General features: G+C 38.0%; 1 protein-coding gene across 14 annotated transcripts in view; it reads right to left on the reverse strand.

The window, feature by feature from the left end:
* fhod1 (formin homology 2 domain containing 1) overlaps positions 1-19,538 on the reverse strand; it is a 43,850-nt gene that overhangs the window by 19,927 nt on the left and 4,385 nt on the right. For all 14 annotated transcript variants that reach the window (XM_079460326.1, XM_079460324.1, XM_079460331.1 and 11 more), the window contains exons 3-11: positions 17,536-17,600; positions 5,875-5,942; positions 5,328-5,433; positions 4,738-4,832; positions 2,828-2,939; positions 2,622-2,716; positions 2,370-2,513; positions 2,076-2,274; positions 1,817-1,985 (exon numbers count right to left, since the gene is read on the reverse strand). In XM_079460326.1, the coding sequence (XP_079316452.1) occupies positions 1,817-1,985; positions 2,076-2,274; positions 2,370-2,513; positions 2,622-2,716; positions 2,828-2,939; positions 4,738-4,832; positions 5,328-5,433; positions 5,875-5,942; positions 17,536-17,600 (1,053 nt within the window). The remainder of the gene's footprint in view (positions 1-1,816; positions 1,986-2,075; positions 2,275-2,369; positions 2,514-2,621; positions 2,717-2,827; positions 2,940-4,737; positions 4,833-5,327; positions 5,434-5,874; positions 5,943-17,535; positions 17,601-19,538) is intronic.

Below are 19,538 nucleotides of genomic sequence, written 5' to 3' on the forward strand. Positions count from 1 at the left end.
GATGTGTAACAATGATGGTGGTTACGTGGACAAAAAGAGGGTTAAAATGTTGATGGGACCAAAACATCGGCAAGCATTAGAGCCATCCACCAACCACTAAGAGCCACAGAAAAAAACATGGAGGACAGAATAAGACGGCAAAGGCATCATGTAAGGAGAAGTGTGTAATTCTTTCAAATTGAATCACTCCTGGTTTATTATAACTCATAAACATACAAAAAATTGCACACTTCAACTTAAAGAATAAGTGATCACAAAAAAGAAGAAATTCACAGGAGAACTCTTATAACTAATTATGTACAGTACCTGAACATTTAGATTTTTTTTATTAATGGTTGGATTCAATATTTGTGTGTGTGACTTGGCAATGTGTCGCCATGTTAGCGCATGAGCATTTTTAGAAAAATACAAACACTGATCAAATGAAGCTGATAGTGTTCGCAGCTAAACTTAGTTCATGACTTTACAGCCCAAACACATCCTGTTCGACCTTACGCAGATGCTGAATTCCTGTAGGCCTACGCAGATTTACAAAACTTTCCAAATAAAATATTAGCTTTCTATCTATATGTGCAAGGAATGTTGACTGAACAGGACACTTTACTCCAGCCAAAAGCAACACTTCAAATAGCACATTACTTTGCTTAGTGATTCTTCGGTCTCTGTGTGACTACAAAGAGTTATTATACACTACTGAATGATGTTGATATAATCAATATAAATAAATAAAAAATTATATTAAAACTTTTATATTATACAAATCGCTTGGTCTAATATAAGAAGCCATAATGCATTTGTGCTATATCTTGTGTGCCATGTAATAACTGAAAACGGCAATTAAGTAAATTAACAATTAAGACAAAAGGTTATGAATAAATGTCATTATTTTTATTCTCCGTGACAGTTTATCCCATTGGCTCAGAATCATCTTTGGCCAGCGGCAAAGTTATGCAGGCATTAGAGAGGTAACCTTAAGGACTTGTTCTGCAGGAGTCTGGAGAATTTATACTCATTCCTGAACCATGCTGACTAAGGCAACATCTGCTGTATCACTACATACTCCATCAATTACACGTGATTTTCAATCTAATTCTAACTTGGATTCTTACAATAAAAAATAAATTAAAACAATGGTTACAAATAAAAATTAAAAAACTCTGATCTGTACACAAATGGGAAGATGCCATATGTTTCTTTTCTTTTCTTTTCTTTTCTTTTCTTTTAAGTCATTATTATTAGTCACCCTTCATATGTCACTGGGTTTTGAAAATGACTCAACAAAAAAAAAATTTTAAAGTGCTTGTCAACTTTAACTACACAGTATCTGAACATTTAAAAAAGTAATATGTTTTTTCCATTTCCTGAAAAACTGCTAATTTGGACATCAGATTTTTCGAAAGGACAGCAGCGAAATGGTATGACATAAGAAGGCAAGGCTTTAAATAGACAAGGTGTTTTCCCATTGTGCAATAGACAAACAATGTCTATTTCCTAGAACTAACCATCTAGACATCTTAAAAATGTATTGGCAAATGGCAGAATGAGTAAATAACAACAGCATTTTCATTTTGGGTGCTTTTCTTTGGGATATAGAATTAAGGCTGAAAGGCCTGCTTACAGGAGGTTATACTGCCACAAAGGGGTAAAAATCGTATAGCAGAATAAATGCATGGATTATTTTCTCTTTTGTAGAAAAAATGCTTTTTGGGCCCTACAATGTGTATTTTATGTCATCTTGAAATCCATGTTAAAAAAAAAAAACTTACATTTGATCCCGAACATACACACACATACGCACAGCACTGGTAATACTTACAGGTTTTGATCTTGCTCGGACGCATCTGATTCAGACCCATTAGGCGACAGGGGGAGTGGAGAGGGTTGGGAGTCAAATGTTACAGGTGAGAGGCTGTTCAGGTCTGGACTGCCCGGTGCAGGAGAATGAGAAGAATCTGAGAACTGAGGAGAGGCAGTGCGGGTCACCTCTGAAACGCACACACATTAAGTCAACACACACATTAAGTCAACACACAGAAGGGAGCAGAAGGTACAAAAAGAAGAAGAACTGAAGATACCTGCAGTAGGGCTCTGAGAAGAGACGGATACAATAGGAGAGTTTGGCCGAACCGAGCAAAGGCTTCCATCTAAAAGATTGTGAGATGATGATCGCCGACTCCTCCTGCCTTCCTGCTCGCTCGGTGTCAGTTTTCTTCTGTCCTTTCGCACATGGGTTACTGCATCATCAACCTCTCCGTCCTCATACCTGAGGGCATTCTACACAATATACAACATACAGAATCTTCATCTCAGACCTACATCTGTGAAGAAATACTGCAGAGAAATTGACTTAAATGTGTGATGGGGGTTACCTCATAAATGGTGAACTGTTGTTTAAGATCTGCCTCAATGCCACTGCTAGTCATGTGTTTCTGGACAATGCTTTCCATTCCTAGCTGCTCTAAACAGTCTGTTACATCATAGAATGAGTCCTGATCGTGAAGAGCAGCTAAAGTCTGGGAGGACACAAGGATTCATGGACATCTGGAGTATTGAGATTCTCCTCTACACAATTATAAAACACAGCAACTACATTTGTAAGGCACAGAAGGGTCTGTATGTACCTTGTTGATGAGGGTCATGGTGTAGATGAGCAGCTCGGTGTCTGCTCCATTCTTAGCTGACAGAATATCCGTCAGATACATCCACGGCTTTACACCTAAAAAAAAACATTGCACACAGTTCTCTCTTTTAATAAACATCCACCATGCAAAATCCAAACTACCACAAAAACACAATGAGTAAAAGAGGGTTTAAATGTGTGTTTAACCTCTCTTCCCATCCACAATGTTGACAGCCTGAATAAGCAGAGGACTGTTTGACTCTGTGTATTCCACAAACACTATCAGCAACTTGAGTGCAGTCTTCACAACCAGCCGAGACTGATAAAGAATATCAGAAAAAATATACACTTACAATCCCCAAACAGAAGATGGCAGTATCAAGCTCACAATAACTGCTTAAACTTAGTTTATTCAATCATGAAGAATAGTGTTAGCAAGGAAAATAACATGGTTTTAAAAGTCTAAAACATTGTTCATAACAATATATGAAAGCCCCACAACTCATCATTTCTACTCAAAACATTTTAGAACTCGGCATAATTAGGAAAAATCAGCGGGCGAAGGAGCATGCGCACAAGTCACTTTCACTTGTGTGCAGGAGAGAGAGAGCAATATGTTTGCGAAGTTCAGCTGTGTTGTTTGTTCGCTGCATTTGGGTGATGAATGTTATATAAACGGTGGATATAACGCTGGATTCGGAGATCGTTTGAAACTGATAGATGGAGCGGTGGTCCCAGCGCTAAAAGATTCTGGACATGAACCGCACACGTTTGTTGAAACTGATGTCTGTGTTTTCTTGGCAATGTGTGTGCACATGCTTTAGTCCCGCCCCCCCCCCACCCCACGCGTAGGATGTTTTCGGAAATAAGCTGTATCTGTCTTTTATAAATGTGATCAAACTAAAGACTCTGCGGATATTTGAAGAGTGCGATATTATGCTGTGAGTACTCAAGATTAACCTGAGATATGCAGAAACAATCGGAGTTATGGCCGCTTTAATGCTTAATTTGATTAATCATGAAGTTTAATGAGAGCCCTAGATGAGAAACACGGTCTATGCATTTCCAAAATTAGTACGGTACAGTAATACATCTCTGGCATATCTTTGCTTTATTAAGATCAAAACTGGTTAAGGCCTTTTCCTGAATGATCTTGTACATGAGGAAGTGAAAATGGCAGTATGCCATTTTCAATGGGATGACGGTAACAAAGGATACGTTTTCAAGTTCAAGATGACTGAATCATTCACAGTACAGAACAAATCCTATCTAAACAGATTCACACTAAACTGATTCACCATTAATCATATTATCACTTGTCACATCGTGTCACATATACCGCTTTTCCGCCATGGCTGGGCCTGGTGCAGGTACTGGAGCCAATTCTCAACAGGGGATGGCACCTGTCAGAACCCGTTATTTTAATTCCAGATTATATTTATTTACATGTAAATTTATATTTAAACTGAGTAATATGAAATAGATATTCATATTATCATATATTATTCACATATAAAACATGTGAATAACATGTCATGTGAATAACATGTCACAACAGCGCTTCCTATCATTTCCCTTTTTGAAGTAGTTATACGTGATTTAGGCACCATATGCCTACTCTAGCTGTTTTGTAATAAAATTAAATATGATATAAAACACAGTTCCTTATTATAAGATGTTTGTTCAATACGTAATTTAAAAGCAAATAATTTAGTCAAAAGCACAAGGAAGTTAAATAGTTTTGAAAGTTTTGAAACTTAACTTTTGTTAAGTTTGACCAACTTTTGAGTAGAAAAGCACAGCCACCAGCCCCGGTGAAAAAGCGGTAATAGTAAACTAAATGCATTTTTGTGATGATGCAAGCTTCCTGCTGCAGGGCTTTGCTAACCTCGAAATCTGAAACCATTGCACAAAAGATCCATTTTTTTCTTTAGTAAGACAACTTTGTGCAATTGAAGGATAATCACACATCATTAACTGTTAACTTCAAGTCTGTTGCCTATTTTGTTTTTAAAGCTCTTATATTAGGCAGCTAGTGTAGGAGCACTATAGTAACTGATAGTCATCAGTATTTAGATATATTGTTGTCTGTGTTTGTGTGTGCTGTTGGCACTCACCAGACTGCCACTCAGTGTGTACAGCCACTGTAAAGTCTCATTGTGGTTTATTACACCGTTCATCCCGTCCACAAACAGCATGATCTGACTGAGAGCTGTGGACAGAGCAAGAGTTAAACATACAGAATTGGCATGCCTTTAAGAAACCTACTGATTTGTCCGAAAGTGTTCCTGTTTTTTGGTCTATAGCCAGTATAAACATCCTGTTGCGAACACTCTACTTGTCCCAAACTGCACAAAATCCTTTGTGCTATCTGAAGAATGCATCGTTCTGTTGTGTACATGAAGGCCTAAACGTTTTATGCTAAACTACAATCTACAATTAACCACTTTAAGAAATAAAAATGTTGGAGTCGCTTTAAGGAAAAGGCACAAGCAAACTTTAATAAGAGCATTTCACCAAAGTGGGTTGTTCTAAAATAATGGACACATACAGTTACTTAGCTAGAACATCATCTGTGTGGTTGAAATATAAGATTGTAATTGTAATTTTGCAATTATAAGATGTAAAATGTTTAAAGAAACAAAGCATTTGTAGCAAAAATACATATTGTGCACGCTCAAGTGAAGATGCAACGTTTAGCTCAAACCTCTGAGGATGTAGTTCTGGTAGTTATGATCTGCCTCGGCACCCACTTTAATAAAACAGCTCAGACCCTCTGAGACAACAAATTCTGGAACCAGGTCCTTATCATCCTGCAAAATACAGAACAGAAATACAATTATAAACTGCTTTCCGTGAGCGAAAACATTTTGTATATAGGTTTAATAACTAGTTTCTTTCTGTACAAGGGTTCACATCTGTTAAACAGAACGTATATAAGTAAGCTTACTACATAAACGGACTTTCACATGGGACATTTAAGAGAGTGACGAGCTAATAAGAGGCAACCGGTTATTCCATTAAAACCCGTCTTGACAGGTCATAATCTAACAATGGAGAATGACTGAAAAAGCTTTTGTTTTCATTATATATAGAATGGGTGGGAAGTTACGCTCACACATTCCAATTTACGATGTTAATCTGTGCACACAGTACTGCTTTCTATTTTGGCTTTCACTGTTTAGGACATCTCACCAGCCTCATCCACACCACATACCCCACCTCCAAACAATGTGTGTTACATGTCACCATACCTGAAATAGCTGCTTTAAAGAAAACAAGGACCTCCGAAGCTCAGGGCCATGAGAGTTGTACAACTTCTCTGTAAAACACCAAATACGAAGAGAGAGCCATTTAGTTAAGATTATGTCTATATCTGTCACACACCATTCACTTCGCTATTCAAGTGTAAATGGTAAATCACAGCAAACCATTTGCACTGAGATTTTAGATTTTCCTTATCAAGATATTTTAAAAAAGCAATAAATACACACAAACGCTATTTAGAGGAGGAGAAATGTTGTCATTGTTGGTGTGTAAAATGTCCTTCCAGTCATTCCAGACATATATAGTACAGGTAAATTCCTTTCACATATCTTCCACAGGACCAACAGATTAGTCATGGTTCAATTAACTAAAACCATAATCAATGTATTGAAATTATGAATGTATACAATTTTAATTCACAGCAGCATACATCCTTTTACTTTACTTGTCGTAACACAAACCTAGCATATTATAAACACTGTTATGCCCTAACAGGTCCTTAACCCAGCAAATTAGTGTGGACAATAATATATATAGAATGTAAATAAATATAGAAAGAGTGTATGTAATTCACTGTGAAGTGATAGGAAGTGTAAACACACAAAGACAACACACGGACACACAGATCTTTTTTGCCCAGCTGGTTTGCATGCATCTGCTTTGTGTTTCTGTGATCACAAACAGACAGATACTACTAGAAGGTACAATAGACATCATGTGAGCGCGAGTATAATTATTCTACAAATTAAACAAACTTAAGCTAAACACTCAAGCCAAGACCTTTCATATATTTACTTGGTGGTTCACCATCTACACTCATTATTTGGAAAATGCATAATAAGCAACCTTCAGTCCACGTGAGCAGCTTAAATTGTAGTAGATAGTGTCAATGTACACAGTACCTCGAGCCACATGTCAGTTTAAGCCATACAGCAAAGATACATTTAGAATAAATACAACTTGAATGGTTTAATGAATAAGCAAAAACTAAAAAAAAGTGTTTTAAAATCAACATTTTAATTTTTGACATTTAAATAATATTGTTTTGAAAGTTTTTTACATATCGTGAAATAACCCTCATAAATATAATTGACTTGACCTGGCAGGTATATAGACCCCAACACTCTTAAGACAGTTGTGTTAAAAATACTTAAGTTAAGTCCTTAAGTTAAGGACTGTAATCCTTTGTTTTAACATATATTATATATATCAATATATTACTCTTTCTTCTGAAAAACCCAAGAGAAAATATTTGGAGATATGTATCTGTGGTTTTGTGTTCATACAATGGAATTGTAATTTTTGAGTTAAAAATCACTTGAAAAATACTATAAGAGCCAAGACATTAAAAACAACACAATAACACAATATGTTATCCTTAACTGAAAACATCTCTGTGATATTTCTTTACAATGTGTTATTTAAAACACAAAGTGCTAAATAAATAGCACAAAACAATTAGTTAAAATTAACTCCTCCATTTTAAGATTGCAATAATAAAGTCTTCCAAACCCTATTCTTCTGAAGATTATTTAACAGATCCACAAAACAAAAATGAAAAATCATGAAATGTCAATATATGTACATTCTGTGACCGTGTGCCATGAGAGTCAATTACATTTGAAGGGCATTGGATTGCTTCATGCAAGAGTCAGATGATGTGGTGGTCAGAGCCGGCCTCTAGTAAAAAAACAGCTTCTGTTGCCGATTTGTTTTGGAGACCAGAAGACTGTCACTATGATGTGATCTGTTGTAGTTACGGTTTGTACTTTGTAAGCATACAAATACGCAAAAGCAAGAGTGAAATATAGAAATGACCAAATAAATGGGTACAGTGTGTGTGTTTTGAAGCAGTCATCTAAGCTCAGTGGTAAAGGCCATGACAACATTAAGAATTATGTGGTCGACCACAGACGGCTGCATCGTACTGATAACATTCCCCACACACTACTCCGTATCAAAAGAACAGACATCAGACTCTGCACACAAAAGATATAAATCAAATTGCTCCGTGTACGCTCACATATGGGCATCCATGGAGGAGACACATGTGTTGTTGGATTTCACAATAAGCAGCCAGGATGTCATACTGTATGCCAAACACACACAGAGAAGCCTTAACTCTAAGGTCTTAATTCTCATGCGGACACATTCTTGATATTCAAGCGTATACCCGTTTAAAAAATGTTTAATCTTTTATTTTACTGTAGCTCGGCCAAGAATTTTACCAGCAACACTATCATTATTCCCGGGGCAATCAGTTTTACATCGGAGAAGTGAATGCACATGAGCAAAAAGAATGAAGGTGAATGAGAAAACAAGACACACAAAAGCAGTTATCATCCCAAAATTAAAGACCAATTGAAAAGAACTTGAAAATGTTAAACAAATGTCTTTAATATTTTATTATATATGTAAGATTTAAAGAAATCGAAAAATGAAACCTAGTGTGCTTCTGCAGTGTCTACATCTTGCTAACTGCATAAGCAGACCCTTGAAAGCACACAAACAACAAAAATTGGTGAACCATTCTAATGAAAAAGCTTTAACAAACAACTATTACCCCTACATATCAACAAATGACAAATGAGACTAACCCAATGAGAAATGCAGTGTTTCCTAATGACAGGGAGATTTATGGTGTAGTTTTGCCATTTTATGTTTTCCTGACCTCATTAAAAGGACATGAAACAATATTATGGGAAACCCCTGATGCATAGAGGTTCCCGTAGCAAAATCAGTTCAACAATAACATACAAATAGGGGCTGTCAGTGCATTCAAAGTGCTGGATTGACACCACAGATCAAAACAAACGTCTGATTTATATACATTTGATCTGTATGCGTACAATGCCCCTACCCATTGAGCTACAGGTTTTAGGTTAACAACTGCTGCATTTACATTTTAAACAACAAATATTACAATATTTTTAAAACAGATGTGATTTCAGCATGTCTCTATTTAGCCTAAGCAATGACAGAAGCCGTTTTGAAATCAACAAAAGGAGAAAACCCAGTCTCACGGAAGTTCATAGCATTGACACGAAATATGGAATCTATTAATTCGTGTTCATGGACAAGAATATCCCGATTTTCTCGTGTCAGTGAGCACAACCTTTTTATAATGTCACTCAGCATGACTTTCTTTGCGTGTCACTCAGCATGGCTTTCAATACACAGACTTACATTTACAATTACATTTATGCATTTGGCAGACACTTTTATCCAAAGCGACTTACATTGCATCATAATATACATTTGTATCAGAATATGTGCAATCCCCCGAGATCGAACCCATGATCTTGGCGTTGCTAACACCATGCTCTAACCATTGAGCTACAGGTGAGACTGTGTGTCTATTTTAGGATGTGGCTAACCAACACCTTACTTCACCCCAAACCCCTTAAGTCACAGCCGCAAAGGCAAATTAAGCTAAAAACGCGAGTTTCATGAGGTGGCAAAACAATAATAAATGGATACTCTAACCCCGCCCCTAAACATAACGTCACAGTGGAAAAGTCAAAACATACGAATGAGATCGTAGGAAATAGAAATTCACACGAATTGGCCAGCTTGGAAAATGGGTATGAATTCCCATTCAGATTGTGTTGATATATATTAAAACATATGAAAGATATCGCGTATTAAAATACATAAGATTGAAATTCGTGCTGGGTGACACGAACAAAGTTGTGCTGATAGACACGAAAAAAGGGGGAAATTTGTGTCAGTAAACACGAATTAATAGATTACAGTTCATTGACAATGTCACGAATTCCTGTGAGACTATGTTGAAGGAGAATAATTTCTCCTGAAGAGTTGCATATCGGTCAGACAGTCCAGCAGCACTGTGACAAAGGGCCTGTCGGGAACCAAGTCCATTGTCTGAGGACTCCAGCACAGGAAGTCATAATGGGCAGGGAAACGGAAATGAGGGAAGAGTGAGAGACACTACTCAGAAGTCTGAAAACACTCAGCACATTTTTACTCAATGCAAACACAGCATGTGCACACAATAGCTACAAAAGATCAACAAGCAACGTGTTTATACTGGAAGCTTCAAAGCTGGAAACCGAATTAGATTAATAACTAAAGATAGACTGTTTTCACGGTACCCGTGGGCTCCACAAGCATAAAGGTTTCCTGGATGTGAATGAAAAAATAAACTCCACCAGTCTTAATTGTAACTTTGGCATATTTGTTTAAAGGTCATGGCTGTTTAGTGTTGCAGCTTCATGGCTTGTCCACACCGGGACGATAATCGACCGGGGTTTATCGCCAGCGTTTCTCTCGAGAGGTTATTCGGCGTTCAAACCCAAACGAACGCCTGCCGTTTTGCACATCACCTTGCACACTCACGTTAGCGCCCTTTGTTTAATCACGAGGCATTATACGTACACGATAAATGTGCGCGATTATTGTCCTGGTGTGGATAAGCCTTTAGACACAGCCAAAGAAAACAATCGGACAGGAAGTACTAATGTTATATAACGACATCATTCGGACCACATTTGCATCCATTGAACGCCTTTGTTTGGTATTCAAGTCATGTAAGTAGCAGCACCGATTATCTCTTAAAATAGACTTGGTATTATTCTGTCAGGGCAGGAACATATGCTGGACTAAAGCGTTTGAGGTTGCTCTGTAACAAAAGTTTCCTGCAGGGGACTACAGGCTGGTCATTTTGAATGAGGCTCACCACAACAACATTTCATGCCAAACACATCAGTGTTATTCTCAATGAAAGAACAGCAAGTCTTTGGAAATAAACAGCCACCTCAGTTAACCTCTGTTAACGTTTTCTCAGGACTTGTTACTCTGGAAGAAGATAGCCCATGAAATGTGTGAGCGCTGCTTTCTTCTATTTCTCTGGATGATTAAGGAGGAGAGATTGGAAAGTAATGTGTAGATCAAAACAGGATTTTTTACTTTAAAGAAACACAGAAGGATGATACACTTCAGTTTTCTTGGCGTTTGACAGTCTGGCTGATAGTAAACACAACCTAAACACTTGACAAAGCATCCACCCCAGGGCGGGTCAAAGGCTAACACTCCAGATCAAAACAAAGGCGGCATGTCCTGTTCACTCATCTTCAGGTATTTCTACTCCAGGCATTTAAATCAAACAAACTCATGAACATCTGGACAAAACACACAGAAACACACAGGACAGAAGCCCAGCTTTCTTGCTGAGACTTTAATGAGCCTCCACAAGTTCCTCCACACCGGTTCACATTTTAACAGCTCCACAACAGAAGGTCGTGGGTTAGATATTTTACAGGTCAGATTCATCTTACGGTTACCTAATGGCAGGGCATTTAAAAAACAGACTCTGTACACCCTTATAAGGGCAAAAGAGAAAAACACAGGGATCTGCATCAATAGAAAGCACGCATGAAGCAAGCTGCCAAAAAAGAGTAATCTAAATTATTCCCAGAATCTAGACGACCTCAACCATGTACAGCCAGTCAAAGACATCGTCAGCTTGAATAAAAAGGCAATGACCACCAAAAAGAGACCACAATGGTAAATTCAGATCAGTCTTAAATTCAGAATTGCATTAGGATTACATACAAAAAACTGACAAAAAATAAGATATAGTGTTTGGAGAAACACTACGGGCTGGTTTCCCATACAGGGCTTAAAGTGACAGTTCACCCAAAAATGAACACACTGTCATTATTTGCTCACCTTCTTGTCATTTCAAACCTGTATGACTTTCTGTCTTCTGCAGAACACAAAATATTTTATTTTGAAGAAAGTTGTTAACTGAACAGCACTGGAACCCCATTCAATTCTATCGTGTGGACACAAAACCAATGCAAGTGAATCAGGGCCAGTTGAAAACATTATTCTAAATATCTTCTTTGTGTTCTGTGGAAGACAGAAAGTCATACATGTTTAAAATGACGAGAGCGTGAGTAAATGACTACCTCATTTATTAAAAGCTACCTTGTACAGTAAACAACCCATTTAATTAAAGGGGAAGAAATCTGTACGGTAAAATACAGCAGTTGTACATACTGTCCATAAGATTATCCATCAAAACTTTTTGTCCACAAGCCAGAGAAGCTGGTGCAGGGTTTCTATCTCCACTTAACTCCACTCTGGTACACATCAACAGAGCTTCTATTAAGCTTCTAAACCCATTTAATGTTGTAGGAAGCTTGGCCTTTGTTCTGTAAGTAACAACATACATGTTAGAATAACATAAAACGTAATGATGAACTGACAAACACAACAGAAAGGTTTACATGCGTGGGGGTCAAGAATGTAACTGCAACAAAGGTATATTAAGGCTTGGTGTGATAAAACCATGGTTTATATACCCATAATGACCTAATTTCTTCCAAATAACATAGCACATGGTCTGCTAATGAACAAATCTATTTACAGAATGTATTTGGTCAAAGGGCAGTTGCTAATGTTGAGCCAAAAGCACCACAGCATGAAAGAATTTTGTCACTAATGCCAAAGCATTAATTTGACGATAAGGTTTGACCACATTACTCTGAAAATGACAGCAGCCAAGTGTGTCCGGCACCTTGCACAAGGTGAAAAATAATGAAAGGGTGGGAAAAAGACAAAAGCAACTTTTACTTCTGTCAGTAGACGTAACTCATAAACTTTTCTGAAAAAAGTGTTTTAAAAAGCTTTTATTCTATTTACAGTATAAAAGCAAGTTGTTTATATAATCATGGGGCTATTAATGGAGTAGTTCACCCAAAAATCTAAAATCTGTAATTTATTCACCTTCGTGAACCTTTAAGATTTTATTTCTGTGGAACACAAAAGAAGATATTTTTAGAAAGGTTTTTTGTCCATACAATGGAAATTAATGGAAGCAAATGTTGTTTGGTTAGCGAATTTATTTTGTGTTTCGGGCGAAAAAAGAAAATCATACAGGTTAGGAATGACATAAGATTAAGTAAATGATAAAATAATAAAGTTTTGGTTAAACTATCCCTTTTGTATTAGGGGTAACAAACATATTGTAAACCCAGAATTACATGTTTCTAAAAAAGTAGTAATAACAAATAAACACCATATTGCTGTTTACACGGTTTAAATCCCCCCACCTTAACATCCTGGTGGTCACAGTCCAATGCTCATCAGCTATTATTAATACTGCATGTGTGGTCTGTTTGTATCGTTTGCAGATAAACAGACTGAGACACAGATGCAGCATTGCATGGGATATCCTGGGCTAATGACTCACAGGACGTCCACAGGATCCATTCCAGCCAATCCTCATCTAGACTTGACCCCACCATGTACTCACAATAGAACATGACAGCAGCAGCTCAGAATTATGGGAAACTTCTAGTCATGAAAGCCTGTGATCCAAATGAGTCACCAGGAGAATGCAGAGCCACCAGAGAGAAGCCAACACAGACATGTTAAATGCTTGAGCGGTGAGTTTGATGCTTTAGATAGAGTCTGTCATGTGGATGAAGATCACAAGTTATGAAAAGATGCCCAGGGTCAAAGACGTGAGGCACAGCTGTAATACTTCTAAATGACTTGGGCACAGAGAGAAATGGAAGAAAGAGAAGGGAGCGAAAATAGGACTTGCAACATCATGGAAAAATATTTCAACTTTCTACAAATTTTGCAAACTGTACTGGCATTTGCTCACAAGTCTGCAGGAAAAGGAAAACTAATAAAAAGTGTGGAACATGGAGTGCTTAGTGGCATACAATATTGTGTTTATACTCAACACACACTTAAAATATAAATAGACTTTGAAGGGATGCCTGGACCCTGCTTAACCAGTCATGTCCCTGTGAATCAAACATTGGCAGAAACCAGTTCACCATGATCGATGAGTCTAGTACAAAATGCCTGGGGCAAATAATACACAGTGGTATGCAAAAGTTTGGGCACCCCTCTTAAGATTTCATGATAATTTGCTCTACCTTTATAAGAGAAGATCAGAGCATCAAGATTTGTTTTCCTACAGAGATGTAGACATTTAAGAGTTTTCCAGACCGAAATTTTTAGATTAGCATTACATAGTTTTATTATAATAAAATAAACTGTAAAAAATGGGATGTGCAAAAGTTTGGGCACCCTTTTAATCACATTCATTTCAAGACTTGTAGGGATTTATAGCTGACAGGTTGCAGCACAAAATTGCTTTGATTAGCTCGTGAGATCTTCAATTACAAAGACAGGTGGAACCAATCATGAAAAAGGATGTTTAACATAGGTAATTGCTGGCTGTGCTTGTCCTCGTTCTTTCTTAGAGTCTGGCAACATGGGGGCCTCTAAACAACTCTCCACTGACCTAAAAACAAGGATCATTCATTATTATGAATTAGGAGAAGGGTACAAGAAATTATCTGGAAGGTTTGGACTGTCCCTCTCCACAGTCAGAAATGTAGTGCAGAAATGGAAGGCCACAAGAACAGTCCTTGTGAAGGAAAGATGTGGTAGGCTGAAAAAAACTACAGGAAAGGCACAGGCGAAGGATGGTTAGAATGGCCACAGACAAGCCACCTCCAGAGAACTACAAGAACATCTGGCTGCTGATGGTGTAGTTGTTCATAGTTCCACAATCCAGTGTACTTTGCACCAGGAAAAGCTAATTTCATGTTCGTCACAAGAAGAGTCGTATGAGGTATGCAAAAGCACATCTGGACAAGCCAGAAGCATTTTGGAAAAAAAATACCGTGGTCAGATGAGACTAAGATAAAAAACGTGAATTCCATGAGAAGAATTTATTGCTTGCTGTGAAATTTGGTGGAGGCTCCATCATGTTATGGGGCTGCATGGCTAGCACAGGCTCTGGAAACTTTGTTAAAGTTGAGGGCCACATGAATTCCTCTCAGTATCAGCAGATTCTTGACAAGAATGTTCACGAGTCGGTCACAAAGTTGAAGCTACGCCGGGGTTGGATTTTTCAGCAGGACAATGATCCTAAGCACTGTTCAAAATCCACCAAGGAATTCACGCAGAAACACAAGTACAATGTTCTGGAATGGCCATTCCAGTCCCCAGACCTTAACATCATTGAAAATGTATGGATTGATTTGAAGCAGGCTGTCTACGCACGGAAGCTGAGAAACCTGACTGAACTGGAGGCGTTTCGTATGGAGGAATGGGCCAAAATACCACCTGCCAGACTTCAGGGACTTGTCTGTGGCTATAGGAGGTGGAACAGGCTGTTATTGTGGCTACAGGCTGTTATTGCAGCAAAAGGAGGCTCTACTAAATATTAATGGAATTATTTCTTTGAGGTGCCCAAATTTATGCACATGCCTATTTTTGTTTAAATGCACATAAAAATGTTTCTGTTGGACCAATACAAATTATTTCACTACTGAGATGTTTCTGTTTCCATAAGGTATAACATATGTCAAAATGAAGTAGCGGCTCCAAAAGCTCAGCAAGTGACAAACTGATGCAGTGAGTTTCCTAAGGGGTGCCCAAACTTTTGCATACCACTGTAGATATTTCTGTTTATCCCCAGTCACAAGAAAGAGCAATGAGCAATCTTGAGACACATTATATATTTACATACAGTTTTTGTTAGGGGAAAAAACGGGGGCATACTTTATCTCATACTGGTTGTCCTGCTATCTTAAAGCACCAATCCGCGATAATTTTAGGGTAAAAAATTATCAGAAATACATTTTTGAGTAAATACTGGGTAAGATAAGACAATCTCTACAATTGATTCTATATTAGTGATGTTTCGCGACATGATACTGTCACGTTGATGTATACAATGTGTATACACGATTTACGGTTTAAAAACGCTGTTTTTTCCACATATCGTGCATGTTTGTATCTCCTCTTTGCTCCGCCTCTCTGAAACGCGCTGATATTTTACAAAGCGCATTCGCTCTGAAAAGCAAGGTGTGCTATGATTGGCCAGTTCACTAGTGCGTAGTGATTGGTCGAATGCTGCACAGAAATGTAGCATCTCTTACCATATTCAGAACATCAGGTTCCAAAACTACTGACAGGTGATAAAATGGCATCGATCCTTTCTTATCAATTCAAGCCTGAATCTGATCCGGAAAAGGAAGATCAAACCGATAGAACTTTACCAGCGTGACTCGAGCAGGATGTAAAGGATTGGTAAAGAGTAATTGACTATAAACAAACAACCATAGACATTCATAAAGAGTTTGTGTGAGATAGACAGCATTACAGCAGGGAATGGTAACATAATAAATACCGCGAGAGCTTCGGCCCTTCTTGATCAACCAGTTACACCATGTCTCGTCGCGACTCAACAAAGACAACCAAAGTTCCAAACAACGTGTTAATGTGCATTAGGGTAATGCTGTTTTGTTAGGAGGTCATCATTTTTTGTAAAATTAATCACCTATTCTCTCTAGACACTGTTATAAACCATATAAAAAGCTCTTTACTGTTCCAACAGAAATAATAATAAACACCCATGACTAATAATAATGGCTTCTTTAATATGTGGGATTTCTTTTTTTAAAAAGCAGCTACTATATTTACTCCAATCTGATTGGATGGGCCAGCTGGCACAGAAAACATCAACAATGTGCTGGCGGCCCTTGTTGGATAATCACACTGAGCACTGGAACAGAGCCTGACCACTTATTTGCGACAAATGAGTAAAAATGTGAACACAGTTTGACTCAATTAACACACTGAAATAATGCCAGCGGCTACAATAGCTCTATGGGGCTTGGACTAGATGGACTACTGCTTTCTTTTATACAAATGCGATTAGAACATATTCCATATAATAGCATGCAGAATACCGCCAAGAATTTCATTATTTTTAGACTGTTAATATAACTCGGGAGGAGAACAAAACATGTCAGGAAGGAGAAAGACAAAAACTTCTTTCACACGTTGAAAAGAAACAAACAATGTGACTAAAATATTTGTATTGCAATTGTATTGCAACACATTCAAGACAACACAAGCCACACAAACTCAACATTACCTTCGTTGCTATAAGACAGGACGATAAATCTCCATCTGTTATTTATGAACAAATAAGCAGTTCTATTATCTGCTAAGTTAAAGGGACAGTTCACCCAAAAATGACAATCCTGTCTTCATTTCCTCACCCTTGAGTTGTTCCAAATCTGTATATATTTCTTGGTTACAAGCATTCTTACAAATATCTTTTTGTGTTCATCAGAACAAAGAAAGTTATACAAATTTGGAACAACTTGAGGGTGACAACTCCTGAAACTGGACCAGCAACCCAGAAAATTAAAAGACAAACTGTTCTGTCCTGTCCTGAGGTATGTGCAGTAAGTCGTCTGTGTCAAAGCAAATCACATCCATTCAAACATTTCCAATCGAGAGATGAATAAGCATAGCATGATGAAGGCGAAGACAGCACTGAAGACAGAAATGTGTTTCTACAGGCTTACACACACACTGCAAGATATGCAAGAAATGTTAAATTCATGAGAAAATTTAAAAAAATCTATATCATAATTTCAGGCCATTTTTCCTTCTCCAAGACAAACTCAAGAAAGAGCCAGAATGGAAAGCCAATGATGACGCTATCGCCTCAGCAGTACAGACAATAACACTCAGGAAATAAGCATGCAAGTTATGGGATCTTTTCTTTAATCTCTCACAGCAGGAACATATGAGATTGGCTTAGTCTGTTATAGTGAAAAGAGCTATTATCTTACCCAGTATGGAATGAACCCTCACGGAGAGCTGTGTACGTAGAATCAGGATGGGCCTTTTGCCTTTGCTGTAAGAAAAAATAGTGTTAAGACATGATAATATCACACACACAGGCATGCTTCTTGTCAGTATTCTAAGATAGGCACTATGAATTCTTGAGCTCTCCAACAACTTCAATGATAGTTCAGACAGAGCAAAGTCTAGGCCACATACACACTGCAGATAAATACTGATGTCACTCATCTTAGAAATGTGCCACTGTAAAACAACTACTTATAAGTCGCTTTGGATAAAAGTGTCTGCCAAATTAATAAATGTAAATATAAGTGTGATGCAAACAGGAATAAAGGCATGGCTCTTGACTCTTTTGCAAATTATAATACACTGGCTTGTCTCTAGATCACAAGGGATGGGGGACCGGTATTGGAATGACAGTCAATGAAAGTTTACAAAGAATATAAATTCCTAGATAATTAGTCACCACTAATACTTTAGTCAAAATGATCTAAAAACTAAAAACTTAAAAAGAGATAGTTTACTCAAAAATGAAAATTCTGTCATCATTTACACACACTCTTATACGTAATGACAAGATGGTGAGTAAATTATATTTTATATAAATTATAACTAAGCATTTTGTTCATACTGTAATCCCAAGGTGGCTATACATCAAAAATTGTGAAATCTGCGAGAAAAAACATTATGGTGATATATTCTTACTTTTAAATGTAGTTGTCATGCCCACAACTTTGCAGTGTGTATGTGGCATTAAAAAAATATCGGGAATTTGTTATCACTTCTGTTACAGACACATAGACCCAAGACAGACTGGACTGGAGAACATGTGGAGAGTTCAGGATTAAGGTATGGAAAGAGAAAGCAAACAGGCACGGAAACTATGCATCGACAGTGTTGGTGGCTAAAAATGGATCTCTGCAAGGCTTACGTTGTCTTCATGATGTTCTATGTGGTTGATACACCCAGTCACAAAGACACTTAAAACCCGCACACACCAATTTTGTCTCCTATTTTCCAAGTGCTGTTTCAAATGACGCGTTTCCTGTTGGCAGACCTAGCAGTGTGGAACCTGAGGGATATCCAGCTGTGGCCCCAATTCAACCATCTTACAAATACACTTTTGCACACACACACACACACAAACATAGTAGAACTGTGTCCTTAGAAAAATAAGACCACCCTTTTCAACATACAGCAGAATGAGGTTCATTATGAGAAAGGACTGTGTTTCCACCAGGATGGAAAAAGTGACCCCCAAACACAAGACGTATTTTTCTTCAATAATTTGCATGTTTGCTACAAGGTCTATTCTATTTTTGGGATTAGTTTTTTGAAGCATGATAACCTGGTTTTCCTTTAGAGTTTGAAGAGTTGAATGACTGACAACCATAGCTAATGGATTTTTCTAATGACATCATTATTGCCATGAAGCTTTTAACAGACTGATTCAACACAATATCAGAGCAGATTTTCTTGTTCAGCTCTGTTCATTAACCTTTCCACAAGCCAATGGGGCTGTACTTGGTAAAAAAATGCCATTCTTACAAATACAACACTTGGGGGTTAATGTCTTTGTGGCGAGCAGGGCGGGACGAGAGTAGTGAGGGACTGGCACGAGGGAGTGATAACGATCGACAGCTGCGCGTGCACAGGTATCTCTCACGGAGCAGCTCCAGAAGCATAAGAGAGGAGCGACAACAGGGAAGGGTGAGAGAGGACCAGGCCTGGACTTTATGTATTGTGTTTGTGTGGCCGGCAGTCGACTGTGAGGGATCTGCCGGCATTTTACTTTAGTTTTGTTGTTGTTTATTTGATAAAAAGTCTGGTTTTATGTTCGTCTGTTCCTGTCTCTTTCCTTCCTTTATTGAAGTTTGCTACATTGGTGCTGAAACCCGGGAGGAAGGAGAGACATGCTGTCGGAGATTCCTCGCTGCTGAGGGGGATCGCGGTGCTGAGGAGGTCAGGCAGCGCGGAAGAGGGAAGACCG

This window comes from Barbatula barbatula (assembly GCF_947034865.1).
Source record: "Barbatula barbatula genome assembly, chromosome: 1".
In the NCBI taxonomy this organism is placed as follows: Eukaryota; Metazoa; Chordata; class Actinopteri; order Cypriniformes; family Nemacheilidae; genus Barbatula; species Barbatula barbatula.